General features: G+C 36.2%; 1 protein-coding gene across 1 annotated transcript in view; it reads right to left on the bottom strand.

Annotated features, from left to right (window-relative positions):
* Nucleotides 1-5,089: 5,089 nt before the first annotated feature.
* Nucleotides 5,090-19,407, bottom strand: part of LOC120308853 (potassium voltage-gated channel subfamily B member 2-like) — a 94,734-nt gene continuing 80,416 nt past the window's right edge. Inside the window, exon 4 of the mRNA XM_039345442.1 lies at nucleotides 5,090-5,413. Coding sequence (XP_039201376.1) covers nucleotides 5,393-5,413 — 21 coding nt within the window. The 3' untranslated portion in view covers nucleotides 5,090-5,392. The remainder of the gene's footprint in view (nucleotides 5,414-19,407) is intronic.

Genomic DNA, 19,407 nt, shown 5'->3' with positions numbered 1-19,407 from the left:
TTTTGAGCAATGAATGGGATACAAGAGGTTATTTATTTATATTTCATGTTTCTAGAGCAGACATGTCAAACACAAGGCCCGGGGGCTGGATGTGGCCCGTGATGTGGTTTCATGTGGCCCGCAAAGCCATCCTGGAAACAGTGAGGGAACAGCCCCTGCTGCCTTGGTCCCAGCCTCCCAGAAGCCAATGTACAATTTTGTGGTGGCCATCTTTGCTGAAATGCATTCAGTCTTAGCTCCACAAGGCCGTCTGGAAACAGCAAGGGACTGACCCCTGCTGTGTTGGCCCCATCCCCTGGGTGCATGCTGGGGAGGGTCACCCTTTGTGAAGAATGAAGAAATGCACCATCGCTTGGAAGTGGCCAGCAAATGGCCCTCGCCTACTCTTCCAGTGGACCATGCCTTGGCGCTTGCCCTGGTCCCATTCCCTTCTACCAGAGACCCTCAGATCTGTCCCACTCCTGCCCAGGCCCCCACAGGCACCCTTGATGCGAATGATGAAGAGCTGGCCATGCCCACCCAGCAGGCCACACCCACTCCAGCCATGCCCACCCAGTAGGCTGCACCCACCCTGGCCATACCTACCCAGCACCCCGAGGACAACCGCAATGCTGATGCGGCCCTCAATGAAATTGAGTTTGACACCCCTGTTCTAGACTGGCTCTCTGCCTCAAGGAAGAGCTCTAGGTGGTGCCCAGTATAATTGTCATAGGGTTAATTTTGTAGGCTGATTAAAATTTCTTTGCAAGATGGCATGAAGTTGGCAACCTGAAATAAGCAATTGTGTGCCCTTTCTCAAAGAAGCTATCTCTTAATCCAGCTTTATTTAAGAACTAGGTGTTCTTTAATCTCTGCTTTGGGAAAAAAATTGTTGAAAAGATGGTGGAGCATCATCAACAAAGAGCGATACAGCAAGAATATTATATAGAAGATGCTTTTCAATTGGAGTTCAGACACAGGCATGGATGGAAACAGCATTTGTTGCCATGGTAGATTACTTATGTCAGGACCTTGAGGGTAGAAGTTCATCTCTTTTGTTTTGTTGGACATTTCAGAAGACTTTAATAAAATCAATCATGGCATCTTACTAGACCAAGCTTTTTCCTTTAACATCTATATAAAGCTGCTAGAATAAGTTATTATCAGTTTGCAGAGAAATATTATCAATACACTGATGATGCTTAACTTTACATTAACTTTACATTTCCACCTAAGCTGAAAGCCTTGAACCAATGGAAGTTGTCAATGTTTGGATAGATTAAAACAAGCTCAGCTCAACCAAACCAGAGTTATTTTGTCCAGAATTCTGTAGTCTATTCTGTGGTAAGGTGTTATTGCCACTTTGCAAGTATTATATGTGTTCTTCAGTCTCTCCATTGGTTGTCAGTGGGCTTTCAGATCAAATTCAAAGAGTTGGTTTAACATTTAAAGCTAAAATGGTTAGATGCCAGAATACCATAGGGACCATCTCCTTCAGGTACAATGTGCCTGTTCCACACCTACATTCAGGCAGAAGGTGCTGAATGTCCTGACCCTATGAGAATTCAGAGAATTCAGTCTTTCTCTGCAGTGTCTATATACCTCACCCACTAAGGTTTGCCTGGCACCTTTGTTTAAAGGCTTCCAGAAATTGGTAAAAGTCATTTTGTTTGAATGGATTTAATAGGGTTAATAGTATTTTTGGAGGACCATTATTGTTTTAATTTGTTCTTTTATTTTTTCAGTTTAATAAAACTGTTTTTATATTTTATAATCTATATAAATAAAAATGTAAATGTTTGTTTGTTCAAAATCTTAAATCTCCAAAAGTTCTTCACCGATTGTTTTGAAATTTTGACACAATGTTGCATTCGAATACGCGCGGCTTTTTATATACCTACTATTATATAGATGTCACACCTGTGACAGGTAAAAACATGCTTTTTTTGAAAAACAGCGCCGGCAAACCAGACAATCTCTATATCTGCACAGACAATGGAACAACAAAAAATATTGTATACCAACAAGCATTGTGAAATTAAACATATTACAAATGTGCACTTTCTCTTTTCTTCTTTTCCATTTAACCAGACTGAGCCACAGCAACACGTGTCTGGGTACAGCTATATAAAATAATTTTGTATCTAATTTTATAAACATATTTTTATATTTTATATAAACTTTCAGGAGGTGTGACTCAGCCAGGCACTTCATAATGGTACTTCATTAAATAAATGAAAATAAAGTTATCTTTATACGAGTGATAGGGAAATGATATAATTTATGGTGTACATTTTAGCAAACAGCTACATTCAAAAATATTGCTATGCAAACCAGCCTAAATATTAGCAAACTTAAATAGCAGAAGCCATTTAAAGTAATCATTGCAAGTGTTAACAAAGAATCAATATTTCAGCACTGCATACTAATGTACCATTGATTTAAGATAAGAAAACATACAATGTATTTTGGACTTTGGACTGTTCTCCTAGTCAAGTTTCAAGTGTTCTACATAGCTGGTCAAGAGTTTCTTTTAAAATTAATGAGTGATGATGGAAGCAATACATTCCTTTCCGACAAATTCAAGAAAATGTTTGCTCTTTCCTAAAAGTGATCATTTGTCCTCCTTCTGTATTATGCCTGCTGACTATTATGTACCATTGCAAACCTAAGAAAGTTATTTGCAGCCCAAAATGTAATTGTGTCATTAAAACTATTTCCAATTAATTATTTCCTGACAGTGTGTGTATTAAAGTATGGTTTCCTGACACAGTATATGTTTATAAATTAGCAGTTAGTATATAGCCAAATATTATGAGAAAATGGGATTCCTTTTTCTGATACCAGCTAAAAATTGATATCCTAGGGGCATTTTGGATGCATTAATAGCCACTGGATGTTGAATGCAGTAATAACCATTTGGCTTTTCTTTGCTATAAACACAAGAGATTCTGGGATGAGACAAAAGCAAGATCCCATTATTCAACAACAAACTGGTATTTTTGTTTCTAGGATTTTTGTGTTCTGATACACTGTTCATGTGAATTTAGTTGTATATTGTTTGAAAAATAAAACAATATTGTTCAAGCAATATATGCTTCACAACATATACAGAAGTCTATTTTCTTACAACAGAAATAGTCTAATCCAATGTTTGGAATTTCTACAAAAAGTATTCTAAAGGAAAAATAGAATAGGAATGATATGCCCTTCCTTCCTGCCAAAACTGTTTCTTGATTCAGAAAAAAAGCTAGAATCCAAGTTTATAAGAAATAATTTAGCATTCTTTTCAAATCACATTTCTAGCTATAGCAAGAGATCAAATTAGGAAATATTCTGTGTTGATTCTTCCCTGAAGTTTACCTTCCTCATACATTAATTGCAAAAGCCTGAATACCTCTTTCATGTCTAAGGCAGGACCAGTACTCACAGCCTCCTGTTTTTTTAGCCTGGTGCCTTAAACACTAGATTACTGGACCAAACAAGCCTCCTTGTAACCAGACTCAAACCAGCAACCTAAGAATTCCAGTACGAATTTCCATCTCTACAGTTCAGCTGAACTATTGAACTATTAAAAAAAAAATTCTTTATTTTGTCTTCTATCAGACTTTACCCAACAGATAGGATTGGTAACAATTATGAAAGTTCAAAAGTATCCAAAATATTTTCATTAAGTAATTCTTTACTGAAGAGAAGATAGAAATCATAATCAAACAATTCTAGGGACTGCTAGGTTTTGGAAGCAAGCCCTTTTCACAGAAATAATATTCAACCTTCTCTGCACACCTTTCTTATTCCTAACCTGTTTCAGATTATCAGTTCCCTTTTTGCATTTTTTCAAATAATTTTATTAGAGATTACAGGCAAAAAGAATAAAAGCTATACAAACTACTAAAATCTAAAAAGAAAAAATGTAAAAAGGAAAAAAGAAACAAAGAAGTAATTTCCCTCTTCACACCAACAAATGCAGTAAATTTATTGCCATATCTTAAATTATAATATTTTCATCCCATATTTCATCTTTTAGCTAAAAATAAAATCCAAACCCTCATCTTATTTCCTTATCAGCAGAAGTCCAGTGTCAAATATATCTAATTATTTTAACCTTGATTGAATAATCCCAACTTGTATTCCATCCCTACACTTTAATTCTTAACTCAATCTTAATTCTTAACTTTTCATATAGTGAACTACAATTTGATTTCTTGTTATCTTTTCTTCTTCCTTCCTTCCCCCCGCCGAGTCCCCAAAAAATTTCAGAACTTTAGCTAGTCTCTTTTGTATATTCAGTAAGTGGAACTGTCTCTTTTGTAAATTCAGTAAATGGAATTCATCCTTTTTTGCCACTTCTCAAAAAAATCTTATAACTATAACAGATCTGTTTCATACAATCAGTAAAAAAATATGTAAATCTCTTTTCTGGTTTGATAGTTGTATATTTCCTTTAGGCATTTAAGCATCATCCTGTTTCATTTGAAAGCCCAGTACATCCTTTATTATATTTCTTCCATTACTTGCCACATTGATATACACAATAACATTAATTTCAAACTTATTCAGAGTATTTTGTTCTTCTATTACCTCTTTAGTTTACATCTATCCATTATTTCTAAGTGTTTCAAAGACCATTTATCACAAATATTCATATTTTTTCATAGTTTTTCGTCAGAAAGCTCACTGTTAGAATATTTCCTTCCATTCTTTTCTTAATCTATAACTCACTCTAGTGTCCAACTATTAAAGTCAAAGTGTCTTCTTCTGACTGAAGAAAAGGCAAACGACAACAGTTTCTCAAGGGAGGAATTCTTTCAAAACTTAAAATTACCATTTCAAGTCCATCGGATCCCTTAATCTGTTGTTAAACTTTCTAAAGTCCATACGCTAAACACTCTTTTGCTACTAAATCCAGAAAACAATATTTTTCAAAATATTTTACAATCACATTTAAAATTATTTCTCTAAGAAGAAGGAAACTCATCTAGCAAATGCAGCATAACTTGCCAATACAAAGGGTCTTAATTCTTCTAAAACAAAACAAAACCCAATCTATCTCACAACGTTATTGTGGGGGAAATAGAAGAAGGAAGGAGTATTATATATGTTTGCTGCTTTGAGTTACTTGTAAAATAATAAAGGCAGAACAAAAATCTAATAAATAAATAAGCAAAACTCTCTCTTGCTACCATGCTCTATAAACATTCTCACTTATTTCACATATAAGACACGATTTCTTCTATATCAAATATTCCAGTTTGCCTTATTCTACAGCAAGAGTCATACATTTCATCCACTTAATACTAGAAGCTGGTTGTGGAAATGTGTGTGGATCTTGGCACTAAGAGCTTAAAATCTGGGGCTGGATCAAAAGTCTTTCAGTAGAGTTGAGTTGGCTTTTCTTGAAATGCTGCCTTCTCTACAGGAGCACAGTCAAATCCTAGATGTGATTATTTCAGAAACATTTATTAATCTAGAATATGACAAAGCATTAAAATAATATAATAACATAAACCTCCAGTTTATTTATTTATTGTTTATTTATTTATTTCATTTATTACATTTTTTAAAACCACTCATTTCCCTCACAGAGAGACTCTGGGGTCGGTGTACAATAAATATTTAAATATATTCCTCTTTTATAAATTGTGATTTCCACTAGAAAGTGGGCTATTCTTCAATGCCACTTGTAAAACCTTTGAGGTAATATATGTGAAATGGAGGAATAACAGATATACAGAATATATATGTATTGCATCAGTAGAATAAGTGAAAAAAAATGGACTGTAAATTTCCATCTTTAAGGAGCTGAAATTTATTTCCTTCTTTTGAAAAGTAGGTCTTCTTTCTGCTCAGGGCAAACTTACCACAGTCAGAGACTTGCTAATAATGTGAGAACTGGAGGAGAGGAAGCACACTTCTTCCCTTTGTTTCACACACATATATGTACATATTGAGACAGAGTAGCAAATTCAGTATCACTTATTACCCTATCAATGTGAATCATGACCAGCTTTGAGCATGTTGAAAAAAAAATACAAACAAGATTTGAAAATGATTTCGTTAAATGTGGCTGTTTGCTGGAGATTTCTATACAAGCTCTGAAAGTCCTGTAAAAGGAGTAAATAAACCATTCATCATTAGTGCAGCCCAGAGAAGGCATCACACAAAATATTTATTTTTAATCCCATGCATTCAAAGATTTAGTGCAAAGACTGATGGCTTACAGGCAGAAGGATGGTTCAACAGAAGCAGGAAGGCAGTTCAGAAAGGAAACAGGAGAGTAAATATATGAGCAGTGAAGTCATCATTGAAACAATAAATTGTTTAGACTGGGGAGCCAGGCCAAAGCCATTCTCTTGGTTTTTCATGACAGCTTTTGGCCACTTGAAAGGGCTCTTGCAGTAGAACTGGGACCAAGCTAATAGCTTTCTTTTGCCAACTCTCAGACACCATGGGAAGTATAATACATGGAGCCAATTGCCTTCTCTTTCAACCCAGAAAGGATCTTGATTCTCCCAGACACTTTTTTTTTCATCATCTCTGATCACTTGCCATACTGTCAGAAATTGGAACAATTAACGAAGTCTGTTCTGGAGACAAGAAGCCTGGAAGGATTCACTGTCTGTTTTGGGAAAATAAGCAACTATTCCTGTTACCATGTTCTATGGATTCCCCTCTTGCATACTTTTCTCAGTAGCACCAACCCCTTCGTGTATCCTCCAAATAACTTGTCGGCATCACTTTCTATGGATCCTACAAGTAGACACATTAGATGTCAAGTCCCTGAACCTTAGGCAATCTCCAAAAGCTTTAAGTGGTGGTCCCACAGGGGTTCTAACGTTGTTAGTGTGAAGAGTAACAGAAGGGAGAAGTTATAATATACATCACTAGATAATCCTATTGACTATATTTAATGTTCTTAAAATGTAAATTAGGTGAAATGAAGCTTAATTTTGTAATTTATTTTGGAACTTGGCCTCCAGCATTCTTCCTTGATCCAGAAGAATTGTACATCACTACATAAGAAGCCAGAAAAGGTAATATTTCAAATTAAATAGGTAGCTATTTGGTGAGAGGAGAGGAGGGATTAAATGAACAAAACATTTTCTAGCTGGGAAGGGAACCTTTAGGTGGGAACCTTTATAGAATGGTGGAGACAAACTACATCAATTGCTCTTTAGCAGTCGATTGCAAGTAAGGTTGCAAAGTATATTTGCCTCTTCTATGTTCTACTGATGAATTTTCAAATAGTACTAAAGTGCTGTAAGGCCACAGTTTTTCATTCCTCAGCTCAGTTGAGACATAACTGAGCCATCTTGTCCCTACTTGTCCTACTGCTTCTGGAAATGAAAACTTGCTATCATGCTGGGAAGGGAATAGGCAGCCAACCAAATGGTGATGAAGTGAATTAAACCTAATCGGAACTGTTCCAATGCCTTAATGAAAACTGGAATAAAGCAGAAGGGCAATGCATTAAAATCATTCTAGACATGATACTACCACCAGGTAACAGATTAGGTTGATTGGAAATTGTACTTAGGCCTCATATAATGTCCTTCCAATCAACTGTCTGAGCTGCAAATCCATTGCATCTATGGGAGAACGTCTTGTCATCAGCTAACATCCCGTGCTATATCTGTGTATGTTTCACTAGTCAGAGGTCTTCACAATGCTATATTGTAAAGCAAATGTGATATTTTCTTGCATAGGCACCCACTGTGTACAGCTCACAGTACAGCTCATTCCAATTTATCCTTTGGAGTTCAGTTCCATGAATACATCAGTTAGGAGTGTCTGGGTTACATTGACAATGAAGGGGAGCCTTTACACAGATACACTGTTTGCAGCAAGGTCTCTATTCAAAAAATATTGTATTGTACTTTTTTGCACTGACAAAAATATAAACAAGCGGAAATGGTGGTTTCTTCCATATCTGGGACCAAAAAGGCCATTAGCATGTCCAATGTATTTCTAGGTTCCTGGTATGGTAGAGATCAGAAATGGAGAAATAGAACAGATGCTGCAATAAAAAGCCAGAAACTTACTTTGATTGTTTTACTAGATAAAGAGTCAATTAGACTAAACTGTGCATTGTCCTTATAGCTTGATGTACTGTTTTGGAATATGATCTCCGAGATATAGGAATTGTTTTTTTTTTCTTCAATAGATAGATTACCCCCTGCCCAAGCAACTGAATGCAATATTTGCCAAGGCACAGAAAAATGTTCTTATTGATACATGCTGTTTTTAAAGGTAAATTAATTCCAATTCAAGATATATACTTAGAAACTAAATTATTAGATATCAACATATGAATTAAGGCTTCCTGCAATGGGAACTCTGTCCTTATTTTCAGGTACTAAAATAAAATACAAAACATTCAGGCATCTTCTGAAAAATAATATAACTTTAAATTAGTCAGAACTGCCTGTATGGAATACGCAATCAGAAATCTCTTCAGTAACAGATATCCAATATCTCTTTTTCTCTGAAACTTCCTTTCTCCTTTTACTGCTTAATTGTCTCTCAAAGATATAAAGCAATATTCAATGATGCTTTAAATGCAAAGATCTCACCTTCTTCTTCTCTATATAAAATAAAAGTTCATTCTAGCTTAAATCCTTAAAAGCTGGGGAAAACAGACCTCCTTCCAGGTAGCTACTGTACCTTGAACTTTCATTTTCTTGTCAACCATTTCACCTGTCAAACCTGTCTGACTTTAAATGTATTACTTTTATATTTCTGGATCTATCATCAATTACAAACATAACAAAATAAAAGATAAAAGCTGTACATATACATGCGGCACACCATACATTCAGTCACAATACATTGTTGGATATTGTGGCACATCCACATACCTTCTTTACTGTGGCACTGAGATAGCTGGCTTACTGTTTCTTGGGTCCTCACTATGGAGCCTCATTTCAGCACCAGACAGCCACTGAAGCAGACTCGAGCAAGATCAATATGATCTTGTAGGAAATAAAGGCTTTCTACTGGAAAATAGAACAAACCCTTTTCTATGTGAAGACAGAATTAGACCATTACAAGACCATTCTCTCTCATATGACTCCAGAGCTTTTATTTTGGCTTGTAAAGAGAACAGAGTTGTGCCTAGGTGGTTAAAATGCTAGCCTAAAAATCAGCACAAAAGCCAGCTGGTAACATGGTCCAATCATTCTCTGTCAGTCCAACTCACCTCATAGGGCTGTTCTTCCATTGATAAAAATAGGACAATGAAGGAATATTATATATCTTGCCACTTTGAGTTACTTACAAAGTAATAAAGGTGGAATAAAAATCTAATGAATGAATGAATAATATCAGGCTCATGTAAGATATAATTCCTATAAACCCGAAACATTTAAAAAGCCAAAATCTTTTATTTTTAAGGCCCACAGATAATTAATACAGTACAATTTTAATGTGTTACAAAAATCCACAGTACAATTGCAAAAAGGCTACTTCAAGAAAACTAAACTAATCATTTGCCCTTTACTGTTCTGTTCTACTCCAGAAATACAACAGAATGTCGTGAAATATCTTTCTGTTTAAGAGGATAGCCAAAGAAGCTGAAAAGGTGTCGGACTGAGTGAATGAAATGCTCTTTAAATGCTTTTACTTGTCAGCTGTGGTTCATAAACTGAATGCCAAGATGACATTTGCCATTTGTAATTCTTCAATCCAGAAAAGTATTCTCTGCCAAGAAGCAGGGATACTCTGTTTAACCCTTTGGGTTGATATCCTGGATTTAATAGGTAGATATATTGATTTTCTCCCAACAGGTTAAATAGAAAGATCTTAAAATTATTATTTCAAGAAATGAGGCAAAAATATAATTCAAAATCAACGCACAGCAAGTAGAATTGGACAGAAAAATTCATTGGATGAATATTCTGAATTTCTTCAGGGAGAGAAAAGAAATCTCTGGTAATTGCCAAACTTGAAATGAAAAATGGAAAAGCCCTTAAACATGTCAACTATATTGGGGATCCATAACAGAGTAGAGTTTGCTAGATAGTTATATGATTATTTATAGGTGCACTTTCTTGTATGCCTTTCTGCCATTTTGTCTTTTATTTTGTATTTATTTATTTAAATAAATAAATAAATAGGGATGTACTATATTTAAGACAAGAAAAATATGCAAAGCTGAAATGAATGTATATTGAAAGATTCAACCATCCTTTCGTACTGCACAGAACGAATATAGTTTCCACAGCTATAAATAATTACAGTGGGAAGGGGCTGTTTAGGCCATCAAGTACAACACTGTCTCCTCTTGAACACAACCATCTTTGACAGATTTTTCAAACCAGACTGCCTCTGTCATGAAAGGTTTTTGTGTGTTTGTTTGTTTGTTTTTAAAAAAGCAGATTCAATAGCAGAATTAGGAAATGCTGGCTGTTTCCATTTGCTTTTCCTTTTATCGGGTGAAATTGACAAAGAGTTCTGTCAAGACTTGCCTTCTAGCTAAATGACAGGAAAGACTGATTTTTTTTTCTTCTCACTAGTTTTCAAAAGACCCACAAAACAGAACAGAAACAATTTGGTGCTTGCTTTCCTGGCATGAATAGGAGGAGAAAAATAAGTAAACTTTATGGAATAAGTAAACTTTATGGAATATTTCCAAATATTCACTGCCAATTGAACAGAACCCTTGCAATCATGGTGGCCACAGAGGAAGAAGTGATTGTTTCAAATTTAAAATATTTTATTTAAAATAAAAAATTAAAATATTTAAATTTTAAAAAATATCCTTCCATCCCCCTCTCCATCATCAGAAGTGAAACATTTTCTTCTTCCTTAAGGAAAAAAAGCCATCCAGTTGCCTTTTGAAAAAGCACCTTTGGGACAACTATGACACCCAAGCCATTATTAATTAACTTGCTAATCAGCCTGCCCCATGGTACTTTGTCAAATGATTTGATGAAATCAATCTATAAGGAAAGTTACCCAATCAAAAATGAGATAATATTAGTCTAGCAAGATTTACTTTTTGAAAAACCAATTCTAATTTCTGAGAGTTATTGCATTGTTTAAAGGTGCTTACAGATCAATCTCCCTATGATTTGCTCTACATCTTCTCAGATATTGATAATAGCATGACTGTTCTGTAGTTTGCTAGAAATTTCTATTTTGAAGACAGGGACAACATTTGCCTATTTGACACTTTCCGAGTTCTCCAGTTCTTTCTGGGGTGGAATTAACCTACTCAACATAAACCCACTCAAAGTGAAAGATAATCCTTGACAAGATTTCTATTAGTCTCATGCTTCACTTATGCTGATTTATCTTGCCCATCACAATTTCTTGGTGGAAAACATATGTTTTTGCTGGAGAGTACTGAATCAAATAGTCCACCTTCATCCATCTTGGCAAGACTAGATAAATTGAAAGTGTTTATTCACTCTCTGTTAGTAGTTGCCTATATTCTTATACCCCTTTATGGATTACTGCCTTGTCGTGGCGAAGGGGCTTGCGTAACTCAATGAAGCTAGAAGCTATGCCGTGCAGGGCCACCCAAGACGGACAGGTTATAGCAGAGAGTTCTGACAAAATGTGATCCACTGGAGAAGGAAATGGCAAACCACTCCAGTATCTTTGCCATGAAAACCCCATGGACAGTACTAAAAGGCAAAAAGATATGACGCTTGAAGATGAGCCCCTCAGGTCGGAAGGTGTCCAATATGCTACTGGGGAAGAGCAGAGGGCTAGTACTAGTAGCGCCAGAAAGAGTGAAGCGACTGGGCCAAAGCCGAAAGGACGCTCAGCTGTGGATATATCTGGTGGTGAAAGGAAAGTCCGATGCTGTAAAGATTTTTTTCTCCATAGGAACCTGGAATGTAAGATCCATGAATCAAGGCAAGCTAGACGTAGTCAAAAAAGAGATGACCAGACTGAACATCGACATCTTAGGAATCAGTGAACTAAAATGGACAGGAATGGGTGAATTTAACTCAGATGACCATCAGGTATACTACTGTGGGCAAGAATCCCTCAGAAGAAATGGAGTCGCCTTCATAGTCAATAAAAGAATAGGAAAAGCAATACTGGGATACAATCCCCAAAATGACAGAATGATCTCAATTCGAATCCAAGGCAAACCATTCAATATCACAATAGTCCAAATCTATGCCCCAACCACTGGTGCTGAAGAGGATGAAATTGACCAGTTTTATGAAGCCCTACAGCCCCTTATAGAATTAACACCAAAAAATGATGTCCTTATCATCATGGGGGATTGGAATGCTAAGGTAGGAAGCCAAAAGATAACCGGAATAACAGGCAAGTTTGGCCTTGGAGTACAAAATGAAGCAGGGCACAGGCTAATAGAATTTTGTCAAGAGAATACGATGGTCATAACAAGCACTCTTTTCCAACAACCCAAGAGACGGCTCTACACATGGACATCACCAGACGGTCAACATAGAAATCAGATTGACTATGTGCTCTGCAGCAAAAGATGGAAAAGCTCTATACAGTCAGTAAAAACAAGACCAGGAGCTGACTGTGGCTCAGATCATGAGCTTCTTGTTGCAAAATTTAGGCTTAAATTGAAAAAAGTAGGGGAAAGCACTAGGCCACTCAGGTATGAACTAAATCATATTCCTGATGAATATACAGTAGAGGTTACAAATAGATTTAAGGAATTAGATCTGATAGACAGAGTGCCTGAAGAACTATGGATGGAAGTTCGCAACATTGTACAAGAGGTAGCAACTAAAACCATCCCAAAGAAAAAGAAATGCAAGAAAGCAAATGGCTGTCTGAGGAAGCTTTGCAAATAGCTGAGGAAAGAAGGGAAGCGAAAGGCAAAGGAGAAAAAGAAAGATACACCCAATTGAATGCAGAATTCCAGAGAGTAGCTAGAAGAGATAAAAATGCCTTCTTAAATGAACAGTGCAAAGAAATAGAAGAAAACAACAGAATAGGGAGGACAAGAGATCTCTTCAAGAAATTGGAGATATGAAGGGAAGGTTTCATGCAAAGATGGGCATGATAAAGGACCAAAATGGCAGGGACCTAACAGAGGCAGAAGAGATTAAGAAGAGATGGCAAAACTACACAGAAGAACTATACAAGAATGAGCTTAACATCCCAGATAACCACAATGAGATAGTCATTGACCTCGAACCAGACATCCTAGAATGTGAAGTGAAATGGCCTTAGAAAATCTGAGCAACAACAAAGCTAGTGGAGGTGACAGTATTCCAGCTGAGCTATTCAAAATCTTAAAAGACGATGCAGTAAAAGTGCTACACTCAATTTGCCAGCAAATTTGGAAAACTCAACAGTGGCCACAGGATTGGAAAAGGTCATTTTACATTCCAATTCCAAAGAAAGGCAATGCCAAAGAATGTTCAAACTATCGCACCATTGCACTCATTTCACATGCTAGTAAAGTTATGCTTAAAATCCTACAAGCTAGACTCCAGCAGTATGTGGATCGAGAACTACCAGAAGTACAGGCAGGATTTCGAAGAGGCAGAGGAACTAGAGATCAAATTGCCAACATATGCTGGATCATGGAGAAAGCTAGGGAGTTCCAGAAAAACATCTACCTCTGCTTCATTGACTATGCAAAAGCCTTTGATTGTGTGGATCACAACAAATTTTGGCAAGTTCTTAAAGAGATGGGAGTACCAGACCATCTCATTTGTCTCTTGAGAAACCTATATGCGGGTCAAGAAGCAACAGTGAGAACCGAACACGGAACCACTGATTGGTTCAAAATTGGAAAAGAAGTCCGGCAAGGCTGTATACTATCACCCTGCCTATTTAACTTATATGCAGAGCACATCATGAGAAAGGCAGGGCTAGATGAATCAAAAGTTGGAATTAAGATTGCCGGGAGAAATATCAACAACCTAAGATATGCAGATGATACCACTCTAATGGCAGAAAGTGAAGAGAACTAAAGAGCCTCTTGATGCGGGTGAAGAAGGAGAGTGTAAAAGTAGGCTTGAAACTCAACATTAAGAAAACCAAAATCATGGCATCCGGCCCTCTCAATTCCTGGCAAATAGATGGGGAAGAAATGGAGGTAGTGACAGATTTTATTTTTCTGGGCTCCAAGATCACCTCAGATGGGACTGCAGCCAAGAAATTAAAAGACGCTTGCTCCTGGGGAGGAAAGCTATGGCAAATCTAGACAGCATACTAAAAAGCAGAGACATCACCCTGCCAACCAAAGTGCGTATAGTCCAGGCCATGGTTTTCCCAGTTGCAATGTATGGCTGTGAAAGTTGGACCATAAGAAAGGCTGAGCGCAAAAGAATTGAGGCCTTTGAACTATGGTGCTGGAGAAGACTCCTGCGAGTCCCTTTGACTGCAAGGCGTTCAAACCGGTCAGTCCTAGAAGAGATCAACCCCGACTGCTCTTTAGAAGGCCAGATCCTGAAGTTGAAACTCAAATACTTTGGCCACCTAATGAGAAGGAAGGACTCACTGGAGAAGGGCCTAATGCTGGGAAAGATTGAGGGCAATAGAAGAAGGGACGACAGAGAATGAGATGGCTGGATGGAGTCACTGAAGCAGTAGGTGTGAACTTAAATGGACTCCAGAAGATGGTAGAGGACAGGAAGACCTGGAGGAACATTGTCCATGGGGTCGCGACGGGTCGGACACGACTTCGCAATTAACAACAACATATTCTTATATAATGCCATTTGCTTTGTCTTTAGAAAAAGTGCAGTTATGATTTCAACCCTTCTATAGCTCTTTTGATTATGTAGACTGGGACTTGTATTATTTTCGTTTGTCATTCCCTACTTGTTAGTCCTCATTTGGAGAGGTTACACATTTGAAAAAATAATTATTGTTTACAGTGTAATCTTATGCCCTGGGGATTCTGAAATAATTCTTAATATAAAAATGACATAATCATTTCTATAAATTTCACATTTCTAGGCTAGAGATATATTGGCAGAATAAAGCACTTCAACACATTCATTGGAAATTTCTGAATGAAAAATATTTCTTCCCTTTCAGCTGGTAAATTCCTTTCTGTTCTCACTAAAATAGTCTGGGTGAGAAATCTAAATAATATGACAATGTCTTTCTTTGCAATCATGAAAAACAATGCAAAATTAATTTAAAAAATATTATCTGACCTATAGAGAAGACATAGAAAATTAAAAAGATAGAGTCACTATCAAAAATTGTGAACTCTGATGACAATAGCACTTTTCTCATCCCTAGTAGCATACCAGGAGAGAAATATAATGCTTCTAAACGGATTAGAATATTGGAGAGTTGAGTAAGTCCTAAATTCAGTGGTGGGAGTCAGCTAGTTCACACCATTTCGGCAGAACCAGTAGCTAATTTTTTGTTGCCCAGGCCCAGAATGGACTTCTGGAAGCGGCATCCACACAGAGAACCGGTTGTTCACATATTTGAATCCCACCACTGCCTAAATTGTATGATTATATCAAAAATCTAAAGATGAAATAATCAGAATCTAGACCACTTTAAAAAAAATGTAGTTCAAATATTCCACATACATAGAAGAAAAAGCAAAAGAATGAATCCCTGTAGATCATTATATGGACTCATGATCAGAATTAAAACAATGTAGCCAAGCAAAATGATATGGTTTTTCTTTCAATCCTTTTACCCTCAAGAAAATATTGAAATAATTTTCAATTCTCTGAAATCCCTGCCTAAAAATAGCAACTTTGAAATACAATTAATTTCTAACCTTTATAGTTTATGCTCTACAACAGCAAATTGACAGGCCAGGCCAGCAACTTCAGCACATAAAAATTTTCACCACTTCAAATGCATCATATGAGGTTCAGAAAAGGTGTTTATTTTGTTTAAATCTCTGTTAAGAATTAGAGATCAAATAATTTTGATTCAAATGAACTATGTGAGCTGGTTTCCAGACATAGTTTCTGGGATTATTTTGTGTGTTTCCTCAGTGCAGAGTTATCCATGTATCTGTGGGGAAATGAGAAAAGCAATGTTGCACCATCTCAACATAAGTTCTATAGTTCCATTTTGATTGGGTGCCACCCAGAATTAGTTAGAAAATGGGAGGCTATATGAATGTTTAGATAGAGATAGATAGATAGATAGATAGATAGATAGATAGATAGATAGATAGATAGATAGATAGATAGATAGACAGACAGACAGACAGACAGACAGATGTTGTGTTGTGATAAACTCATGCATCTATGAAGCTTGTATCACAATGGAACAGTGCTGTTTTAGTCATTTTGTGAGAAATTTATGACGAGATATTTAATTTTAATAGACTTCCTCTTTCCTTAATTCCAAGGCTTATATTACAATAATATTGAAGCAAAAAAGATTCTATCAGAGGTGCAAAACCTAGATCAATATTGTCATTTAAACTGATGCCAAGGTACAAACAGTGACATTAACCTGGAGATCACTGAATGTAATACTTGTCTATGTCAATCCATATTAATAACAAATAACAAAAAGACAGTGATCTATAATATTCAACTTATAATTGTTTTTTATTGGACATAATGGCAGATAAATCAGACTTGGCTGTCTTAATTTTGTTAGAGGCTGAAAAGAGTTCAGACAACTTTTTAAAGTATATTTTAAGAATACAGAGTTTTCCACTAAGTTTTGTACACTTGATTACAATTTGGTATTTTCATCCTTTTGCTGAAATTTGTTTATTTATATCCCACCTTTATTATTTTTACAAATAATTGAAGGCAGTGAACATATTGAACAAACCGGTCTTCCCCTATTTTCCCCACAACAACAACCCTTAATTTATCAAGTTTTGTGATATTTTCCTCTCCTTCATACAGTATGTACCTTGAATGATTAACAAAGAAAAGAGGAGGAGGAGGAAGTTAAGACAACCTGGCACTGAGTCCATCTGTAATTGGACCTTTTGACATCAACTTCTAGTAACAATCTTGTGCCCCCTTTTACAATGTCATCTTGGCATTTTAAAAATGACATTTCTTCAGCATGAAAAAGTCCACCACCTATCCTTTCTCTTAATCTTTTTCCTTCATGGAAGCAAAACAAAAACAAAAAAAAAAAAAACAGTGCATGTCAACAAAGGAATAATCACCTTGAGGGTGAAACTTTGAGAAATCTTAAGGAATTCTCTTTAAGAAACTACAGAAGCCAAAATATCTGGTGTTTTGAAATCCTGACAATCCTGAAATGTTATAGAGCAGAAAAAAAGTTATTCTGAAATAGTAGCTCAATGTTGGGTTTACCTATCTAGGACTTTCCTCCAACCAACTGAACATAGTATTCCAGCCCAAATTATATTATATTTTGACTAAGAAGACAAAAATAGAATGAGGTTGTGCAGGAATGTGCATCTTTTTCTAAGCCAATCACCTTATGTGACCCTTGAAGGCCATGCTGGGACTTTAATTAAATTTAATATAGTTGATAGGATTACTCTCTGATCATGTATTAATAACTTAGTGCTTGGTGTTCTGTTTCCAAGTAAGAGGCATTGAGACAAGCAGGAGTAACAAACAGTATTGTCTTTATTCCATTCACAACAGAACCAACAACAAAATGGCGCGGATTGCTCTTATGCCCCTTTGCAGGGACAGTATCAGCCAATCAATGCAAGGCATTTCTCCCGCCTTACGCATGCGCGCAAGGCGGGAGACAGCCTATCTGGTCCCGGGCATTCACGTGGTCTGCCCAGGCCTCTCTGCAGCATCCTGCACCTGCTGAATGAATCAGCAGGCCCAGGACATAACATTTGGGATACTGAGTGTTGTTCAGTATGGAATCTGAAATTTGGTATTTTGATAAAATGGTGTGAGAGTGAGAAACTATCTAAGATTGGCATGCAAACCCAAGCTGTTTTTTTATTCAAAGATATGGAGGCCAAGATCCATGGAACTCCCAGCTTCCGTGGACAATCACTGTGTGGACTAGGAGTTATGGGATAATAATAGCATAGACTAGAAATAGTCCCATTAGAGAGTTGAGGAAAAATATAACATTACATTTCAGTTAATGGAAATAGTATCCAATCTTAGTCATTCTGGAGAGAGAGGAGTTCCCTGAGGATGGGCTCTAGCATGAACCTGAAAGTTTAGAAGAATAAATATTTGGTCCCAGTGACTGACTCAGATTGGATTCTGCAATATTATCCTGGGACATGTATATTTGCCTTCATTTGCAATAAAAACAGCATCAATAGGGTCTACAGAATGCTAATCCTCTTATGTTTTTAAAACAGCTTGCTATATTGTTTGTTGCATTTCAATGCACACAGAAGTTATCCTGGTTTACAGTTAGGAGAGTATAAAATGGAAAGTTAAATTTCACATCTTATCTTATCTTATGCATCAACATCACTGCATACTGACTTTAACTAGGTTTTCTTATTCAGAGTGGATGACTGACTTACCCACACATTTCTTCTAAAAAAAAAAACCCTTGCTTAACCTAAATAAGAATGAATTGTGATGGCAACTGCAGAAGTGAACAATATTAGAAAACACAGCATATAATGCAGTACATGCAATTTGGTTTGTGAAAATAAATAGTTTCCCATGTATAAATTTATGTCTCTGGAATAAAGAGAATGTAAAATATTGACCAGAGAAAAGAAAGTTCAACTATGGAAATCCAACCACTGTATAATAAAGCAAAAATTACATATAGAGTATTTTAATAAACATTTTCATATTTGAGGAATGTCCTTCATTGTGTTCACAAACTGAATGGGCAGAATGTTATTTCCTAGCCTCCTACCCCTCCACATCATAACATATGTGTGATTAAATGATTTCTAACTTACATGGTAGGATGTTCTTCATTCAATGTATGAATAGCTTTTAAAACATAAGAAAGGTTTAGAAAAAATATTTTCTTCCCTAGAAAATCTCTTTGACAAATCAGTTTAATTCATACCTTAAAATGTGATGACCAGAAGATACATAATTTTTTATTATTAATATTTGATTCTCTCAAATGATCCAATCAGAGGGACCACACAACTCAAAATGAGTCAAATCACTTTTACTTGACACTTTCAGTATTTTTCTACTAAACCTAAAAAGTGATATCTGGGACAAGCCAGCATCAAGACATACAAAACACATCCATCCATCCATCCATCTAGTATCAAGAAAGATAAACTTTTCTTTGGACTACATTACTTTAATTGCAAGCATCTTGGAGCACTGACTGAACAATAGGCTTTGATTTCACTGTTGCTAAGTTTTTAACTTAAATCACAACAATATACAGAATTTAAATAAGTTAATTCCTGTGGTATATATTTCAGCAATGCACACATTGTACTTATGCTACACTGGAGAATGCTTCACATTAAGCATGTAAAACCCTTTGCTTGTGGGAAAACAAAAGAAGGCAATGGATTGGACATCAAATGTAAGACGCTAAGAAAAAGACTCAGGCATGTCTTCAGCAGAGATTTGAAGC

The sequence above is a fragment of the Crotalus tigris genome, unplaced genomic scaffold, assembly GCF_016545835.1.
Source record: "Crotalus tigris isolate CLP2741 ecotype Arizona unplaced genomic scaffold, ASM1654583v1 scf7180000017952.28453644438:3035480, whole genome shotgun sequence".
Lineage (NCBI taxonomy): Eukaryota > Metazoa > Chordata > Lepidosauria > Squamata > Viperidae > Crotalus > Crotalus tigris.
This window is presented reverse-complemented; position numbering and strand designations above follow the sequence as displayed.